This window comes from Schistocerca piceifrons, chromosome 6 (genome assembly GCF_021461385.2).
Source record: "Schistocerca piceifrons isolate TAMUIC-IGC-003096 chromosome 6, iqSchPice1.1, whole genome shotgun sequence".
Taxonomy (NCBI): Eukaryota; Metazoa; Arthropoda; class Insecta; order Orthoptera; family Acrididae; genus Schistocerca; species Schistocerca piceifrons.
In genome coordinates, this window is record NC_060143.1 from 573,422,511 (window position 1) to 573,444,003 (window position 21,493).

The 21,493-nt window shown below is 43.0% G+C and overlaps 1 protein-coding gene across 1 annotated transcript in view; it reads right to left on the reverse strand.

Moving 5' to 3' along the window:
* LOC124802936 (medium-chain acyl-CoA ligase ACSF2, mitochondrial-like) overlaps positions 1–21,493 on the reverse strand; it is a 208,895-nt gene that overhangs the window by 60,622 nt on the left and 126,780 nt on the right. Inside the window, exon 2 of the mRNA XM_047264021.1 lies at positions 338–518. Within this exon, the coding sequence (XP_047119977.1) occupies positions 338–518 (181 nt within the window). The remainder of the gene's footprint in view (positions 1–337; positions 519–21,493) is intronic.

Consider the following 21,493-nt stretch of genomic DNA (forward strand, 5'->3'; position numbering starts at 1 on the left):
AACACAGTCTGCATCAGATCATACGAATTTCGGAGATCTACCAACATCCATAATTGAAGTTACTACATATAACTAATTTCTGGTACTTCCTACAAAGTGAATCAAGAACCCTCCCTAGCTTTAGCAGAAATGCTCTGAAGTTGGAGTTAGGGGACCTATAAACAACAACAATTAGAAGTTTAGTTTTACTAAATCCAGCTGCCATAGATCATAGCATGCATTACCTATAATGTATTTAAAGGTAGAGGAAGGAGGTGGAGGAAGAAGACAGAAGAGGAAGGAGGAACAAGAGGAGACAATTTTGTTGTTAAAACTGCACACACTGACTGTGACTTGCCTTTTCCTTGACTTCCTGAAAGGTGAGGCGGTGGCCCTGGTGCACAGAGACGATGGCTTCACGGTCTCCCCAAAGCTGTGCACTCTTGTCCACCAGTTGACCTACTGTAAGGTTGACAAGAGGAATCTCGCTGGCCTCATGCCAGTAGCTCAGCTTTGGGCCCTTGCTGCCACTACTGTACCTGCAGAGGAACAGGAACATTTCATTTCACACTTGAGGTGGCTCGTATCTTATTGTAACTAACAGTATAGAAGAAAAATTCTCGATGTTCATTCACACTCATTAAATTGACCACACAACTCCACACACTTCTCACATCCATATTATTCAACCCCAAGTCATCTCTAAAGTACTTTTATTCAGAATCACTCTTTAAAACTCTTGCTGCAGACTTATTTCTACATTATATTACATTTATTTTTTCCAATCATGGTTGTTCCAGTATTTAAAACTGTCTCATTCACACAAGTCAGTTGGCTGTCACTATTATCAAGTGGAGCACTAATGGTGCGCTTGTGTGTGTTCAGCCAAGTTGTTGTTGTTCCCATGTTTTCCCCAATATTTTGATGACTTGTGTGCTGACTGCCTAGGCTAGCCAGACTGGTTGGAGCCCAGACAGCATGTACACTGTATCACAACTCTTAGTAATTTAAGGAGACTGGGCCTGTCATGCAAAAATTGTGAATGTAATGGAAACAATTAGTCTGTGGTGTACTGAGATAATGATTGGTTGGTTTAAAAGAGGGGTGAAGGGACCAAACTATGAGGTCTTCAGTCCCTTGTTCCTAATAAGACAATGCCACAAGTGTGAAAATAAAATGGATGAGACATATAACACAAAACGGAAAGAAAGAAAGAACCACAAGAATGGAGGAAAGGCAACGAACCCTAAAAGGAACAAAAGAGAACAAGAAAACAGACGCTAGAAATAGAAGAGAGTAAAACAAGAAAGTGGCTGGCCGACCAAGAGAATAAAAAGGAGAAGCTAGCCACTCTGCAGCACATTAAAACTTCCACCCTAAAAGCACTAGGGTGGAGGACACAGAGGGACAAAGGATATGCGCTAAAACCTACATTGAAGTATAAAACCCTCTCTCACGGATAAAACTTAAAACTAAAGCTGCTGCAAGGACATCATTGCCCAACACTGAAGGTAGGGAGCTGGAAAATGTTAAAAGTCCACCAAAGAGCGGCTAAAAGTGGTCAGTCCAGCAAGAGCTGGACAACTATCATTTGGGAGTTACAGCGACACAGAGGTGGGTCCTCGTGATGAAGCAGGTGACCATGCGTTAACCATGTATGGCCAATGCGGAGCCGTCAGAGGACAACTGATTCCCTGCGAGAGGACCGCATAGAAGACTTCCACACATTCATCGTATTCTTAATGATATGCATCTTGTTGTGCAGGCTGTTATGCCATCTGTCTCCCAAAGCCTGAAAACCCTGTGGTGCAAGACAGAACGCAGGTCAGCTTTGGAGATGCCCATCTCCAGAAGCTGTTTCTGTGTCACCTGTTTGGCAAGCATGTCGGCAAGTTTATTGCCTGGGATTCTGGCTTGTCCAGGGGTCCAAACAAACACCACTGAACAATGGGACTGTTCCAGGGCCTAGACGGACTCCTGGATGGACGCTACCAGAGGATGGCAAGGGTAGCACTGGTCGATAGCTTGTAGGCTGCTCAATGAGTCAGTACACGGCAGAGCCAGGGCATGAGCGGATGTGCTCAAGAGCGCCAGATATGGCCGCCAGCTCAGCAGTAAAACACTGCAGCCATCTGGCAAGGAGCGCTGTTCAATATGTCCTTCATGAACATACGCAAAGCCTACGTGACCATCAGCCATCAAGCCATCGGTGTAAACCACTTAAGAGCCCCAGAACACGTCAAGAATCTAGAGGAAGTGACAGCGGAAAGCTGCAGGGTTAACGGAGTCCTTAGGGCCACATGAAAGGTCCAGACGAAGCTGTGGCCAAAGCGTACACCATGGAAGCGTACGTGATCGGACAGCAAGTACAGGTGGTAAAGGGAAGGACTCCAGTTCTGAGAGAAGGGACCGCAGGTGAACCACTATCGTTAGCTCCGATCTGGGCCACCGATGCAGGAAATGGATTGCCGCAGGCAGGAAAAGGAGACAGTAATTCAGATGCTCAGGAGAACTATGAATGTGTGCAACGTAACTGGCAAGCAGTTGTGCATGTCTCTCTGCAATGGAGGGATTCCAGCGTCCACCAGTATGCTGGTCACCAGACTCGTCCTAAAAGCTCCTGTTGCTAGTCGAACCCCGCAGTGGTGCACAGGGTCAAATAAATGCAAAGCTGAGGGCACTGCCGAACCATAAACAACACTCCCATAGTCATATGGGGATTGGACAAGGGCTCTGTAGAGCCGCAGCAGTGTAGAGCAATCTGCACCCCAATTGGAGTTGCTCAGGCAATAGAGGGCATTGAGGTGCAGTCAGCACTTCTGCTTAAGCTGACGAAGATGAGGAAGCCAAGTCAATAGAGAGTCGAAAACCAGTCCTAAGAATCGATATGTCTCCACTACAGTGAATGGATCATCATGAACATAAAGTTCTGTGTCCGAATGAACGGTACGATGCCAACAGAAGTGCATGACACATGACTTTGTGGCTGAAAACAAATCCGTGGGCTAGAGCCCATGACTGTGCCTGGTGGATGGCTCCCTGTAGGCCACGCTCACTAACACCACCACTGGAGCAGCAGTACGACGTGCAGAAGTCATCTGCATACAGAGAAGGTGAAACGGAGGGCCCGACAGCTGCTGCGAGGCAGTTAATGACCACTAAAAATAGAGAGACACTCAATACAAAGATCTGTGGGCCTCCATTCTCCTGGATATGGATGGAACTGTGGGAGGCACCAACTTGGACACGGAAAGTATGGAGCGACAGTAAGTTTTGGATAAAAATTGGGAGTGGGCACCAGAGACCCCACTCATACAATGTGGCAAGGATATGACGTCCCCAGGTCATGTCGTATGCTTTACGTAAGTCAAAAAAGATGGAAATCAGGTGTTGCCATCTGCAAAAGGATGCTCGGATGGCAGACTAAAGGGACACAAGATTATCAGTGGTAGAACGACCCTGGTGGAAGCCGCTCTGACAGTAGGCCAGGTGACTCCAGGACCCAACCCGACTGCCGACATACCATACATTCCAGCAGCTTACAAAGAACATTGGTGAAGCTGGTGGGCCGATAGCTATCCACATCAAGCGGGTTTTTACCAGGTTTGAGCACCGGAATGATAGTGCTCTCCCGCCATTGCGATATAAAGACGCCCTCGCACCAGATCCAGTTGAAGATGACGAGAAGATGTCACTTGTAGTCATATGAGAGATGTTTAATCACCTGGCTGTGGATCCGATCAGGCCCAGGATCTGCATTGGGGCAATATGTGAGGGCACTGAGGAACTCCCACTCTGTAAATTGGGCATTTAGGATGTGCTGTGGCATGTAGTGAATGAGAGGACATTCCCTTGCAGCCGCCGTTTCAGAGTGCGACAGGTTGGGGGTAATTCTCCGACACTGAGGCTTGAGCGAAGTGCTCTGAGAATTGCTTGGCAATTGCGTTTGTGTCGGTAGATAACCCGCCATTTAGGGTAACACCAGGAACACCTGTTGGGATCTGGTACCTGAAAAGACGTTTGATCTTTGCCCAGACTTGGGAAGGTGATGTACGGCACCCAATGATCGAGATGTATCGATCCCAACACTCCTGATTCCGTCGTTTGATAAGATGGCGAACGCGAGCACGAAGCCGTTTAAAGGCTATGAGGTGTTCCAGGGAAGGGTGCTGCTTATGCCACTCCAGAACTCGCCGACGTTCTTTAATTGCTTCAGCGACGACCAAGGGACTGCGTTATGCCTCAGGCACCCTAAAAAGCGCGAGATCGCGTTTTCTGCCGCAGAAACAATTGTGGTAGTCACCTGCTCAACCATCACATTGATGTTACCATGTGGGGGAGATTCAACGGTGACATCAGAGGTGAAAGTTTGCCAGTCTGCCTTGTTTAAAGCCCATCTGGGTAGGCGTCCGTGGGCCTGACGCTGGGGCAGTGACTGGAAGATGGGAAGTGGTCACTACCACATAGGTCGTCATGTGCTCTCCAGTGGATAGATAGGAGGAGTCCTGGGCTGCAGATTGATAACTCAATGGCCGAGTAACTACCATGAGCCACACTGAAATGCATAGCGGCTCCAATATTTAAGAGGCAGAGGTCGAACTGAGACAGTAAAGTTTAGACATATCTGCCTTAGCCAGTAAGCACAATGCCACCCCACAAAGGGTTATGGGCGTTAAAATCTCCCAGCAGTAGGAATGGTACTGCAGCATCTGGAGGAAGATGTACATTGCAGACAGTTATTTCCTGTGTGGTCCTTATTCTGACAGTCATAGCTTCAAGAGGGATTTGAAGTGGCACAGTGTCACTACAGACAGAGTTTAGGACAAAAATGCAGAATCCACCTGACACTTTATTATAGTTGCTACGGTTCCTGTAATATCCCTAATAGCCATGGAGGGCAGGGGACTGCATTGCCGGGAAACAGATTTCCTGGAGGGCAACACAGATAGCAGGTGTAAAGCTGAACAGTTACCGTAGGTCAGCCAGGCTGTAGAAAAAACCGCCGCAATTCCACTGGAGGATGGCGTGAGACTGGGAGACATGGAACATTCAATGAAATAGTTTACACCTGAGAGTCACCTGCTGCCACTGACTTATTGCCTCAGCAGTCTATATCCGGTGAGATCTAGGTCCTCAGTGGATGCCCAAATCTCCACCTCATCTGTAGACACAGAGCTTGTAGGTAGCAGTGGTGTGGGAGCCACAGCAATTCCCTTGGGTTAGGGAACTTCTTTTTGGATTTCTCTCACTGCTGCTTGGGTTTCCCTGGCTGGGAGGACTTCACTGCCTCAGTCTCCGGGACTGAGGATGAGCGTGAAGCCCTACGACCAGCTGCTTTTGGGCTCTTCAGCCACTGAGGGGTGTCAATTTTCCCACTAGCAGAAACCTGGGAAGGGAGCGACCCAAGGGACCCCTTCCTAGCAAGAGAAGCTGAAGACGACTTACACTTCTCCGGCTTAGAAGTGGGGACAGACGTCCCCGATGGTTGGGGGGTTGTTGCTCCCAAAGAAGGTGGTGCAGGAGCAACAGGGAGGGAAATGCCCCCACAATCAAGGGAGCAGGTGTAGTCTTCCAGCTCTGAGAGGTGACTGAGTTTGGTGGAGCTGATGGTACCAGAACTGTTGTAGTGGCAACATAAGACAATGTCATACACACAGAATGCAGGCGTTCAAATTTTATCTTAGCCTCAGTGTAGGTCAGTCAGTCCAGGGTCTTGTACTTCATGATTTTCCTTCCTTTCTGGAGAATACTGCAGTCTGGCAAGCGAGGCAAATGGTGCTCTCCGCAGATGACAAGATGGGAGGCAGGGCACATGGAGTATTGGGATGTGGTGGGCATTCGCAATCTCAACATGTGATGCTGGAAGTACAGCGGGAAGACATATGGCCGAACTTCCAGCATTTAAAGCACTGCACAGGGGGAGGATATAGGGGTCTACATCACAGTGGTAGATCAACACGTTGACCTTCTCGGGCAATGTATCACCCTCTAAGGCCAAGATGAAGAGACCAGTGGCTATCTGATTATCCCTCGGATCCCGGTTGACATGCCGGACAAAATGTACACCTCACTGCTCTAAACTGGTGTGCAGCCTATCGTCAGACTGCAAAAGAAGGTCTCTGTGAAATATGGTACCCTGGACCATATTTAAGCTCTTATGGGGCATGATGGTTACGGAAACATCCCCCAGCTTGTACCAAGCGAGTAATGCGTATGACTGGGCACAGGATGCTGTTTGATCAAGACTGACCCAGATCTCATTTTGGACAAGCCCTCCACCTCCCCAAACTTGTCCTCTAAATGCTCAACAAAAAGCTGAGGCTTCGTTGTCATGAAAGATTCCCCATCAGCTCTTTAACAAACAAGGTACCGGGGTAAATAAGATCCGCTGCCATCCTTAGCCTGACGTTCCTCCCACGGTGTGGCCAGGGAGGGGAACGATTTGGGGTTGTATGTCTGTGCATTGAATTGAGCTCGTGAACACTTAGAGACTGCTGGTGTTTCACCACCAGCAAGAGATGATGGACTATGTTTCATTGCATGTCATCCGCCCTGACGCCACCCACTCCGACCAGGCGCCCTACCACGGGCGCCACCCAGCTGCAGCAAAGGCCACCTGGCAGGATGGCCATTGCCAGGAGTACCAATGTCCCAGAGGGGCGGGCATCTACCCCTTGGCATACGTGGGGAGTTAACAATGCAGGCATCAGCAGAGCGATCCTTGTGTGGTCAGGGGGGCTACAACCAACAGGTTACATGGCGGCCCCATCACAACGGTCTGGCTACCATGCTGGATATCAGGTGCAAGGATGTCCAAGGTCATCGTTGACGCAGAAAGCAACACTGCATAGCGCTTGGTGGAAAACACACCCAGGAAGGTGTCCTTGCCCAAGAGATGGAGAATGAATGGGACTGCAATGCGACGATGAGAAAGTGGTCTAAAGATCTGAATGCACGATAGACACAATGCACCATGGGAGGCGCCATTCACCAATTGGCTTGCTCTTCGGGAAAATTTTGAAGAATGGAGGTCAAACCCTACAGGGGACCATCACACAAGGCTGAAATGTGTGAGACTCCTTTTAGTCACCTCTTATGACAGGCAGGAATACCTCAGGCCTATTCTAATCCCCAGACCTGCAGGGGGAGGTATACTGAGATAAAGAGAACGAGATTGTGACAGCAGGTACCTGATGTACCGTGAACATCAGTCCACAGCAGGACCATTGCCTCCTGCAGTGGCACCACCACCACCACCACCACCACCACCACCACCACCACCACCAGGGGCCTACTTTGAAGGGGGATTATGGTCCCAACCTCAGCAGGTATTTGAAATATTTTTTTCTGGCCAAAGGTCGGATAATTTTTAGACAGGCCTCGTACATTTTATGAAGTGTGTGTGAAAAGTAATGTCACTGATTTCATCTCCAAACTTTTTTTTTTTTTTTCAAATAATGATATTGTCCCCTTCAAAGTAGTTCCCTTCAGCAGCTATACATTGGTGGAGTCACTATTCCAATTCTTGGAAGCAGTGCTGAAAGGCTTGAGATGGTGGGGCCTTTGCCATTTTGTCTCAGGATCATATTCATAAATTTATGATTCATCACCTGTGATCACACAATTGAACCACTCATGGTCACTGGCAACCCTCTGAAGATTATCAATGCACACCTTTCTTCGATTGTCCTTCTGCTCAATTGTGAGGTTTTGCGGCACCATTTTAGTCAAACCTTTTGCTTGTGCAAATCTTCAGTCAATATTTGATGTGTAGTGAAAGCATTTAACCAGTGACCCATCATCCTTATTGTTAAACTTTGATATGATCTCACAAGAGCACACATATGTTCGACATTTTTATTGGCTCTTGAAATTTAAAGTCTCCCTGAGCGAGATTCATCATCAACATGTTCTCTGGCTTCCAAAAATGATTTGTGCCTGCAAAAAACTTCTGTTCTTGATAAGAAATGTTCCCATAGGCTGTTTCAAGTCACACTCATGGATTCCCCCAGTTTAACACAAAACTTGATGGCATAATGTCACTAAATTCAACAGTTCCATTTTCTTAACAATAAAAACACAGTTTCACTGATGGCACTTTCAGCAATCATGTGATGGCCGTATGGAGCTGAAACTCAAGACTGAGCATCTGGAAGGAATGAACACACTACTCTACACAAGTAGAAAAACACAGCATTGGCAGATCACTCACATCTATGGCAACCCACCTGTCATATGTGCCTCCTGGGTCATTCCACATTAATATCACCAGCCCTTTGTAACTTTAAATTCTTTGGATGCTGGAACAGAAATCTCGTGTGGTGCTAGAATTTTGTATGTTACAAATATGAAGCTTCGTTAACCATTCAGATCACGACAAAGGGACAACCTCTTATGGAAAAAAGTGAACATTAACAGGAGCTACATCCTGAAAGGACATGGTAAGTTTGCAGTGAAAATCACAACTAACAACAAAAAAAACCATGTTTGCCCAAAATGTGTAACTGTTTTCAAAAGAAAATAGGGAACTTTTGAGTGTGTGTTTCATATCTGTAAAGATCTGTAGGAAGTGGCCAAGATCTTTTTAATGAGAGAAAACACCTGTATCAAGATATTCAACCCCCAAACAGGCCAACAGTCTCACTTGATGAATGTTCATTACTTACAGAAATGCATGGGGCTCTGAATGGTGCTTTAGCTTCTATAGATATTATGGATATGAGCAATTTTGAGCTCCTGTTATGGAGGAGGATGGCGTTCTTAGTACTTTAAGGAGACTGGGCAAGTCATGAAAAAACTGTCAATATAACGGAAACAATTAGTCTGTCTGTGCTGTACTGAGATATCAAAAAGGACAAGTTTGTGACAGCTGGTACTTGATGTACCATAAACATCAGCCCACAGCAGGAACATTGCCTCCTGGAGGGGCACCACCACCACCACCACCACCACCACCACCACCACGAAGAGGGATACATCCCTAAGTAACTGTGCACAAGCAGAAGTTGTTGACTGCAAGTTGTGAGTCAATCTTAGTCTCGCTAGGTCATTTCTGCAGAATGTTTGTCATACTTTCATGTTGTTTTGTCTTGATTCACAAGTTTGTAATGTACTCTTATTTCCACTGCTTCTTTGATGACCATATCCCAAAACCTATTGGCACAACACAGCAACACTGTCTGCTCAGAAACAAACATGTTGTTGTTGTTGTTGTTGTTGTTGTTGTGGTCTTCAGTCCTGAGATTGGTTTGATGCAGCTCTCCATGCTACTCTATCCTGTGCAAGCTTTTTCATCTCCCAGTACCTACTGCAACCTACATCCTTCTGAATCTGCTTAGTGTATTCATCTCTTGGTCTCCCTCTACGATTTTTACCCTCCACGCTGCCCTCCAATACTAAATTGGTGATCCCTTGATGCCTCAGAACATGTCCTACCAACCGATCCCTTCTTCTGGTCAAGTTGTGCCACAAACTTCTCTTCTCCCCAATCCTATTCAATACTTCCTCATTAGTTATGTGATCTACCCATCTAATCTTCAGCATTCTTCTGTAGCACCACATTTCAAAAGCTTCTACTCTCTTCTTGTCCAAACTATTTATCGTCCATGTTTCACTTCCATACATGGCCCCTGGAGTAGACAATATTCCATTGGAACTACTGACGGCCGTGGGAGAGCCAGTCCTGACAAAACTCTACCATCTGGTGAGCAAGATGTATGAAACAGGCGAAATACCCTCAGACTTCAAGAAGAATATAATAATTCCAATCCCAAAGAAAGCAGGTGTTGACAGATGTGAAAATTACCGAACTATCAGCTTAATAAGTCACAGCTGCAAAATACTAACATGAATTCTTTACAGACGAATGGAAAAACTAGTAGAAGCCAACCTCGGGAAAGATCAGTTTGGATTCCGTAGAAACACTGGAACACGTGAGGCAATACTGACCTTACGACTTATCTTAGAAGAAAGATTAAGGAAAGGCAAACCTACGTTTCTAGCTTAGAGAAAGCTTTTGACAATGTTGACTGGAATACTCTCTTTCAAATTCTAAAGGTGGCAGGGGTAAAATACAGGGAGCGAAAGGCTATTTACAATTTGTACAGAAACCAGATGGCAGTTATAAGAGTCGAGGGACATGAAAGGGAAGCAGTGGTTGGGAAGGGAGTAAGACAAGGTTGTAGCCTCTCCCCAATGTTGTTCAATGTGTATATTGAGCAAGCAGTAAAGGACACAAAAGAAAAATTCGGGGTAGGTATTAAAATTCATGGAGAAGAAATAAAAACTTTGAGGTTCGCCGATGACATTGTAATTCTGTCAGAGACAGCAAAGGACTTGGAAGAGCAGTTGAATGGAATGGACAGTGTCTTGAAAGGAGGATATAAGATGAACATCAACAAAAGCAAAACAAGGATAATGGAATGTAGTCTAATTAAGTCGGGTGATGCTGAGGGAATTAGATTAGGAAATGAGGCACTTAAAGTAGTAAAGGAGTTTTGCTATTTGGGGAGCAAAATAACTGATGATGGTCGAAGTAGAGAGGATATAAAATGTAGGCTGGCAATGGCAAGGAAAGCGTTTCTGAAGAAGAGAAATTTGTTAACATCCAGTATTGATTTAAGTGTCAGGAAGTCATTTCTGAAAGTATTCGTATGTAGTGTAGCCATGTATGGAAGTGAAACATGGATGATAAATAGTTTGGACAAGAAGAGAATAGAAGCTTTCGAAATGTGGTGCTACAGAAGAATGCTGAAGATTAGATGGGTAGATCACATAACTAATGAGGAGGTATTGAATAGGATTGGGGAGGAGAGATGTTAGTGGCACAACTTGACCAGAAGAAGGGATCGGTTGGTAGGACATGTTCTGAGGCATCAAGGGATCACCAATTTAGTATTGGAGGGCAGCGTGGAGGGTAAAAATCGTAGAGGGAGACCAAGAGATGAATACACTAAGCAGATTCAGAAGGATGTAGGTTGCAGTAGGTACTGGGAGATGAAAAAGCTTGCACAGGATAGAGTAGCATGGAGAGCTGCATCAAACCAGTCTCAGGACTGAAGACCACAACAACAACAACATGGCTACACTCCATACGAATACTTTCAGAAATGACTTCCTGACACTTAAATCAATACTGGATGTTAACAAATTTCTCTTCTTCAGAAACGCTTTCATTGCCATTGCCAGTCTACATTTTATATCCTCTCTACTTCGACCATCATCAGTTATTTTGCTCCCCAAATAGCAAAACTCCTTTACTACTTTAAGTGCCTCATTTCCTAATCTAATTCCCTCAGCATCACCCGACTTAATTAGACTACATTCCATTATCCTTGTTTTGCTTTTGTTGATGTTCATCTTATATCCTCCTTTCAAGACACTGTCCATTCCATTCAACTGCTCTTCCAAGTCCTTTGCTGTCTCTGACAGAATTACAATGTCATCAGCGAACCTCAAAGTTTTTATTTCTTCTCCATGAATTTTAATACCTACTCCGAATTTTTCTTTTGTTTCCTTTACTGCTTGCTCAATATACAGATTGAGCAACATCGGGGAGAGGCTACAACCCTGTCTTACTCCCTTCCCAACCACTGCTTCCCTTTCATGTCCCTCAACTCTTATAACTGCCATCTGGTTTCTGTACAAATTGTAAATAGCCTTTCGCTCCCTGTATTTTACCCCTGCCACCTTTAGAATTTGAAAGAGAGTATTCCAGTCAACATTGTCGAAAGTTTTCTCTAAGTCTACAAATGCTAGAAACGTAGGTTTGCCTTTTTTTAATCTTTCTTCTAAGATAAGTCGTAAGGTCAGTATTGCCTCAAGTGTTCCAGTGTTTCTACGGAATCCAAACTGATCTTTCCCGAGGTTGGCTTCTACTAGTTTTTCCATTCGTCTGTAAAGAATTCGTGTTAGTATTTTGCAGCTGTGACTTATTAAGCTGATAGTTCGGTAATTTTCACATCTGTCAACACCTGCTTTCTTTGGGATTGGAATTATTATATTCTTCTTGAAGTCTGAGGGTATTTCGCCTGTTTCATACATCTTGCTCACCAGATGGTAGAGTTTTGTCAGGACTGGCTCTCCCACGGCCGTCAGTAGTTCCAATGGAATATTGTCTACTCCGGGGGCCTTGTTTCGACTCAGGTCTTTCAGTGCTCTGTCAAACTCTTCACGCAGTATCATATCTCCCATTTCATCATCATCTACATCCTCTTCCATTTCCATAATATTGTCCTCAAGTACATCGCCCTTGTATAGACCCTCTATATGCTCCTTCCACCTTTCTGCTTTCCCTTCTTTGCTTAGAACTGGGTTTCCATCTGAGCTCTTGATATTCATGCCAGTGGTTCTCTTATCTCCAAAGGTCTCTTTAATTTTCCTGTAGGCGGTATGTATCTTACCCCTAGTGAGATAGGCCTCTACATCCTTACATTTGTCCTCTAACCATCCCTGCTTAGCCATTTTGCACTTCCTGTCGATCTCATTTTTGAGACGTTTGTATTCCTTTTTGCCTGTTTCACTTACTGCATTTTTATATTTTCTCCTTTCATCAATTAAATTCAATATCTCTTCTGTTACCCAAGGATTTCTACTAGCCCTCGTCTTTTTACCTACTTGATCCTCTGCTGCCTTCACTACTTCATCCCTCAAAGCTACCCATTCTTCTTCTACTGTATTTATTTCCCCCATTCCTGTCAATTGCTCCCTTATGCTCTCCCTGAATCTCTGTACAACCTCTGGTTCTTTTAGTTTATCCAGGTCCCATCTCCTTAAATTCCCACCTTTTTGCAGTTTCTTCAGTTTTAATCTACAGGTCATAACCAATAGATTGTGGTCAGAGTCCACATCTGCCCCTGAAAATGTCTTACAGTTTAAAACCTGGTTCCCAAATCTCTGTCTTACCATTATATAATCTATCTGAAACCTTTTAGTATCTCCAGGGTTCTTCCATGTATACAACCTTCTTTCATGATTCTTAAACCAAGTGTTAGTTATGATTATGTTGTGCTCTGTGCAAAATTCGACCAGGCGGCTTCCTCTTTCATTTCTGTCCCCCAATCCATATTCACCTACTATGTTTCCTTCTCTCCCTTTTCCTACACTCGAATTCCAGTCACCCATGACTATTAAATTTTCGTCCCCCTTCACAATCTGAATAATTTCTTTTATTTCATCATACATTTCTTCAATTTCTTCGTCATCTGCAGAGCTAGTTGGCATATAAACTTGTACTACTGTAGTAGGTGTGGGCTTCGTATCTATCTTGGCCACAATAATGCGTTCACTATGCTGTTTGTAGTAGCTTACCCGCATTCCTATTTTCCTATTCATTATTAAACCTACTCCTGCATTACCCCTATTTGATTTTGTGTTTATAACCCTGTAGTCACCTGACCAGAAGTCTTGTTCCTCCTGCCACCGAACTTCACTAATTCCCAGTATATCTAACTTCAACCTATCCATTTCCCTTTTTAAATTTTCTAACCTACCTGCCCGATTAAGGGATCTGACATTCCACGCCCCGATCCGTAGAACGCCAGTTTTCTGTCTCCTGGTAACGACATCCTCTTGAGTAGTCCCCGCCCGGAGATCCGAATGGGGGACTATTTTACCTCCGGAATATTTTACCCAAGAGGACGCCATCATCATGTAATCATACAGTAAAGCTGCATGCCCTCGGGAAAAATTACGGCTGTAGTTTCCCCTTGCTTTCAGCCGTTCGCAGTACCAGCACAGCAAGGCCGTTTTGGTTATTGTTACAAGGCCAGATCAGTCAATCATCCAGACTGTTGTCCTTCATTTATGCTGTGCTCTGCCATTGCAGACTCTTCTGTTTGGCCACAGTAACAACTGATGCTGTAGCTGCCATAGCCCTTAGCCTTAGCTGCTCTTTGACTACCATATCAATTGTAATCATTCAAATGGTTCTTATGTTGTGTTTCTCCATTATCCAGACAATCTGCTGTTGGCTGTCCTGTGTATGGAAGGTATGCAAGGTGCTTTGTTCCTCCTCCTCCTCCTCCTCCTCCTCGCTTGGCTGGAGAGTCCCTCTTACTTGTTTCCTCGTGAAAGGTTTGGCACACCTGCTGCAACTCAGTAGGCAGACTTTCCCTGTCATATTTCTTATGTTCTGTATATCACAGTTGGGAGCATAGATTTTTCATTGTGTTGGATGGAGGCAGCTATTGCCGTTTGGGTACAGATTTGTGAATATGAACGTCCTAATATGCAGTCGGGGTCTTTCATTATTAAAAAGTCCAGGAATTGTAGGCATCCATTTTCTTACCACTCCATGGTGGACCTGATGATGATGTGGATCTTTCTGCTTACCAAGAGTGATACGGAACAGATTTCAGATTATGTAAGCAGTCAACATGAAAACTTTTATCTCCTGCACTAACAATCTCGAATATCAATGGAGAAACTTGTAGAGTATTGCACAATACACTTCAAACAATTACATGCTTAGTGCAATTGTACAGGATAGATAAGATACTGATTTGTCAGTCACGTTAAAAAGCTGCTACAAAAGCAAAGAGGTTCACTGTGAATTTAAATGTAGCAGAAGCCTCACAGACAAACTCAATTAAACCACAATTAGCATGATGAGAATCATACATTTAGTTCTCAATGAATGCGAAAGTCTAATTCTATCTGCCAAATTCTAAGAATTTTCGGTCTCATATTAAATCAGTGTGACTGTAATGGCATTGAAGTGGAGGATGACACAAGAAAGGCTGAATATTAGATGTATTTTTCCAAAACTATTTCACTGAGGAAATTCACTCTGTAGTCCCTCCTTTAAATTGTTGCATGAGCATCAAAATGACATATCAAAGTAAGTGACTATAGGATAAAAAAATCAACTGCAACCACTGAGCAGAAAAAAGGCCACAGAATCTGACTGGATACCAAAATGATTATACACCCAGTATGCAGCAGAATCCGCTTCTCTTCTTGCAGCAGTGTACTGTGGGTCACTGGAGGAGCAAAGTGCTAAGCAGAAGAAAGCATACTGGTAGGTAATTTCTGTTTTCAACAAGAGTCATAGAACAGATGCACAAACTATAGGCCTATATCTGTTACATCTGTCTGGTGTAGAATTTTGAAACATATTTTATGTTGACATACTATGACATTTCTGGAAGCTAAAAATCATCTCTGTTGGAATCAGCACGGGTTCTGGATACAACAATCATGTGACACCCAGCTCACTCTGTCTCCAATACCCAGGAAGCAGTAGATACTGGCACCTAGGCTGGTGCCTTGTCCCTTGACTTCTGGGCGGCATTCAATATAGTTCCACTGTGCCATCTAATCAACAAAATATGAGCATATGGAATATCAGATCCGTTGAGAGATTGGGCTAAAGAGTTTGCAGCAAACCGAACACAGCTCGTCATTCTCAGAGAAATATCTTTTCGTCATGAAAATAATGTAGCTTGCAGAGTGTAGATCTAGATTTTTATTGCAAACCATAATGACTGTTCAGGGGCGAATCCAGGATTTTGGTTTTGGGGTGAAGTGGAGGGGTGGTTGAAGTCAGAAGTATCACCCTCATAGAGGCATCAAAATTTACTTGTGAGAACAATAGTATTTCATTAGCCGAAATCTGTCATTATACAGTGATGAGTACCAAAAAGTCATACAGTTTTATACAGTTATGCAGAATCTTCTTTAAACTATCATATCGTGCTGTATTCAGTTTAAAAATCTGAAAAAAAACACAACTTACCCACATAAATGTGGTAGTTTACTATGGTATATATAGATCTTTACACTTGACTTTAAATTGTTTCTCTAGAAAAATGTAAATTTGTTATTGTTCCCTACACCCAAAACTATACTTACTTTCAAGGAGAACCATTAATGCAACATGTGTGTGTGTGTGTGTGGGGAAGGGGGGGGGGAGGGGGGCAGTAATTATTCTAATCTTATCATGATCCCTGTGTGAGCAGTATTATAGAGGTTGTAGTATATTCCTAGGTCACTTCTTTAAACTCTTTTCACAGACTTTCTCAGAACAGGTTACACCTGTCTTCAAGAGTCTTGTCATTTTAGTTCCTCCAGTATCTCTGACACTCTCCCATGGATTAAACAAACCTGTGACCATTTGTGCTGCCCTTCTCCATATACATTCAGTATCCCCACCTTAGTTGTATCCAGTACGGGTCCCACAAACTTCATCAATATTCCAGGATGTGCTGCATAAGTTATTTGTAAGCAGTCTCTTTGGTAGATTGATAGCACTTTCCCAGTATTCTACCAATAAACCAGAGTCTAACACCAGCTTTACACATGACAATCTACTGGACGATTCCATTTCATATCCCTACGAAGTGTTACACCCAGGTATTTGTACGAGTTGGCCAATTCCAACAGTGATTCATAGATATTTTAGTCGTAGGATAGTACATTTTCCATTTTGTGAAGTGCAAAATTTTACATTTCTGAACATTTAGAACAAGCTGCCAATCTCTGCACCACTTTGCAATCTTATCAAGATTTGACTGAATATTTATGCAGCTCCTCTCAGATAGTACTTTAGATTACCCCATCATCTACAAAAAGTCTGATTTTACTGTTAATATTGTTTGCAAGGTCATTAATATACATGAACACAAAGGGCTCCAATACACTTACCGGGGCCAGACTTGAAGTTACTCCTCCATCTGGTGACTCTTCATCCTAGATAACATGCTTTGTCCTCTCTGCCAAAAAGTCCTCAATCCACTCACATATTTCACTTGATACTCCAGACGATTGTACTTTTGACAATATGTGTAGGTGCATTACCGAGTCAAATGCCTTTCGGAAATCAAGAAACACTGCACCTACCTGGTTGGCTTGATCCATAGCTTTCAGCATGTTATGTGAGAAAAGCACGAGTTGGGTTTGACATGATTGATGTTTCCAGAAACCATGATGGTTGGCATTGAGGAGGTCATTCTGTTCAAGATATCTCATTATGTTTGAGCTCAGAATATGTTTTAAGAGTCTACAACAAATCATCATCAAGGATATCTGATGGTAGTTTTGTGGATCACTTCTACTACCTTCTTGTACATGGATGTGACCTGTGCTTTTTCATTTTTTTTTTTTTTTAATTGGGCACAGTATTTTGTTAAAGGGATCTACAACAGAACCTAGTGAAAGAGGGCTAACTCAGCCGCAAATTCAGTATAAAATCTGACAGGTATTCCACTGGGGCCTGGAGCTGCTCAATTTTTAATGATTTCAGGTGTTTCTCAGCACCACTGACACTAATCTAATACTTCTTTCATTCATCTTTTGAATGGTACAAGAATTAAATTGGGGAAATTCTCCAGGGTGGGGGGACCTTTGTAAAGGAACATTTGAAAACAGAGTTAAGCATTTCAGCTTTTGCTTTGCTCCTCTCAATTTCAGCTCCTGGACACTAACTTTGGTGCCACTAACAGCTTTTACATATGACCAGAATTTCTTTGGGTTCTGTGAAAGATCACTTTACAATATTCTACTATGGTAGCAATTGAAGGTATCAAGCATTGCTTTCTTGACAGCCAAACAAATTTCATCCAGCATCTCTTTATCTATAGCCCTGCACTTTGTCTCACACCTATTAAGCAGTACTCTGTCTCTTTAGAGTTAAAGTATACCATGTAGGTTCCCTCCCATAATGAACTCTTCTACTGGGTATGTATCTATCCAGTGTGTGGCCAACTATCCTTTTAAACTATTCTTTAAATTAGTATTATATTAATACCTTCAGCTGTTAATGGGCGATGCTCTTAATGTTTTTAAATTTTGTTGATTATTGAATACTTTCTACTGCTTTTGGTAGATGGTTGTATTGTTGATTCCCATACATTTAACGCTGTTCCTTTACAGTTTAGTAGAATGGGGAACTAGTCTTTTTTTTTACGTGTCATGATGGTGACTGTCCGGATTCCTGTGCAATCATTGATGTTTTGCTTAATAAAACAGAGAAATTCAAATGTATATTGGCTAGAGAGAGGCAGTATGTTTAGTTTTAAAAAATGGTAAACACATTTCTCTTTGATTTTTGTACAGAATTATTCTGATTGCTTTTTTTTCGTTGTAACTAAGTTGATTTAGTACTATGACCTCAAAAAGTAATTCCATAGCATAGGACTGAATTGAAAAGAGCAAACTACCATAGTACATATGTGCCAATGTGCTGGCATTATTTAGCTTGTCCCTCGCTGAGTGGAGCACAAAACCAAGTTTGCTTGGCCTGGCATTAATCGTGTCCGAAAGAACAGACACCACTGATGACCTGCAGCCGTCTAGAACGAAATTAGCAGCTGAAGGTATTAATATAATTCTAACGGGCGTTGATATATATTAACGAGGACAGGTGAAAATGTGTGCCCCGACCGGGCCTCGAACCTGGGATCGCCTGCTTACATGGCAGATGCTCTATCCATCTGAGCCACCGAGATGTAAACTACAAAAAGTAATGCTATGTCTATACATGTTCTCATATTATTTGTTTGATTTGGTCCATATCATATTGTGCGCTTATGTACACTGAATGATTAAGTGGATCAATAAATATACAAGTACTTTTATACTGGTGTGACGAAGCAGAACACTACAGCATAAGTTTATCTCGATCAAAATCGCTAAAACTGGAGCACCAACAAAGCACTTCTGCCTCTTGCTGCTAACAATGCAATAGCCGATGTAAGATGACGTAAGAAAAACGTAATTACATTTTATAGGGAAAGTAAACTATCTGGTGACTACTTTACACACTGTCTCAAATATGTAATTGCGTTGTATCCAACATTTGCAATTAAGAAAAACTTGTTTTTTTTTTTTTTTTAATCACCTGTCCTCAGACTGGTTTCATGCGGGCTGCCTCGCACTTGGAACCTACGTCCTCGCTTATTTCTTGGATGTATTCGACTTGTTTCCTTCTTCTTGTCAGAATATTCCTTTTTTTCGCTGATTCAGGAGCGTACCTCCTCCGTCCCTATCAGTCCACTTAATTTTCAACATTCTTATGCGTTAATGGTAGAATGTTGATGTTAGAATATTCCTTCTTCGCTGATTCTGCACAGAACTTCCTCCGTTCGTATCAGTCCACCTAATTTTCAACATTTTTCTGCTAAGTGGTACAATGTTACTGTTGTAGTAGCGACGCTTCGCATCGGAGGCCCTCGATTTTGTTGCCCATGCCCACTGTGCCAGCAGCGCGCCAAGTGGCCAGTATGAGAAACTGTCGAGTTTGGCGCGATCGTGAAAGGGAAAAGTAGTATGTACATCTTCATATTTTTCCGGCGCAAAGACTGTTCCATAAAATTTCGGGCATGCAGCCACATAAATTCGATTTTTAATATTTCGTCTGAATACCGATCAGCCATCTTCAGAGTGAGCTGGAGGGCATTCATCCGAAATATAAGAAGTCGAATTTACGCGGTTCCAAGCCTGAAATTTTTTGGAATCGAGTAGTAGTAGTTTATTTGGTTTGTACAATGGTTTTTACAAACGGGAGCACGTGATAAATTGCAGCAACAACAAGAAGACACGACGTCTGTCTTTTTCAGCCTTCCTAAGGACACAGAGGTATATACCATCGTGTTACTAAACTATCATCGGAATTCGCTTGCAACTGCATGTGTATTAATGATTAATGTTTCGTTTTAGGTGCAGAAAATGGCTAGTCAATAGCAGACGAGAAGATCTTATAGAAAAAGACCCAGTTTACCTGGATAATAAGTTTTGTTCGCTACACTTTGAAACAAACCCGTTCATGAACGCAGAAACACACTGACATCCCAAATAATCCACCTCAACTGACGATGAAACAATTGCTTTAAAGGTTCGACAATCCGTCTAAAGATTTAAAACAGTCTTATGATATGTTGATGTTGTGGTGGTGGTGGTGGTGGTGGTGGACTCCAGTCCAGAGACTGGTTTGATGCAGCTCTCCATGCTACTCTATCCTGTGCAAGCTTCTTCATCTCCCAGTACCTATTGCAACCTACATCCATCTGTATCTGTTTAATGTATTCATCTCTTTGTTTCCCTCTACGATTTTTACCTTCCACGCTGCCCTCCAATGCTAAATTTGTAATCCCTTGATGCCTCAGAACATGTACTACCAACCGGTCCCTTCTTCTTGTCAAGTTGTGCCACAAACTCCTCTTCTCCCCAATTCTATTCAATACCTCCTCATTAGTTATGTGATCTACCCATCTAATCTTCAGCATTCTTCTGTAGCACCACATTTCGAAAGCTTCTATTATCTTCTTGTCTAAACTATTTATCGTCCATATTTCACTTCCATACTTGGCTACACTCCGTACAAATACTTTCAGAAACGACTTCCTGACACTTAAATCTATACTCGATGTTAACAAATTTCTCATCTTCAGAAATGCTTTCCTTGCCGTTGCCAGTCTACATTTTATATCTTCTCTACTTCGATCATCATCAGTTATTTTGCTCCCCAAATAGCAAAACTCCTTTACTATGTTAAGTGTCTCATTTCCTATTCTAATTCCCTCAGCATCACCCGATTTAATTCGACTACATTCCATTATCCTCGTTTTGCTTTTGTTGATGTTCATCTTATATCCTCCTTTCAAGACACTGTCCATTCCGTTCAACTGCTCTTCCAAGTCCTTTGCTGTCTGACAGAATTACAATGTCATCAGAAAACCTCATATTTCTTCTCCATGGATTTTAATACCTACTCCGAATTTTTCCTTTACTGCTTGCTCAATATACAGATTGAATAACATCGGGGAAAGGCTACAACCCTGTCTCACTCCCTTCCCAACCACTGCTTCCCTTTCATGCCCCTCGACTCTTATAACTGCCATCTGGTTTCTGTACAAATTGTAAATAACCTTTCGCTTCCTGCATTTTATCTCTGACACCTTTAGAATTTGAGAGAGTATTCTAGTCAACATTGTCAAAAGCTTTCTCTAAGCCTACAAATACTTGAAACGTAAGTTTGCCTTTCCTTTCCTTTAATTTTTCTTCTAAGATAAGTCTTAAGGTCAGTATTGCCTCACGTGTACCAACATTTCTACAGAATCCAAACTGATCTTCCCCGAGGTAGGCTTCTACCATCCTACATCCTCTTCCATTTCCATAATATTGTCCTCAAGCACACGGCCCTTGTATAGACCCTCTATACACTCCTTCCACCTTTCTGCTTTCCCTTCTTTGGGTCTTATGAAATAGCAGCAGCCAGCTCAACTCACAATATATCAGAGTCAACAGAAGCGTCCTATTCCACCCCTCGTGACGTTATGGTGTAGTGTGTGACGTCATTATGGGGCGAAGTTTGAGATGGTTGTGTTTGTAGATGCCATGTTTTATCCCATGGGGACCTCTGGCGGTGAATGTGAAATTGCTGAGTTTAACTTGTGGAATTGGGTTCATTTGAGTTTTGGTTGTCATCGTGCTAATGTGGTTTCAAGTTTAGGTAGTTCGTGCGGTAACGTGGGTTGTGGAAGTTTTTTCAGTGAGTGGTTAAGGTTCTTTTTGTTTG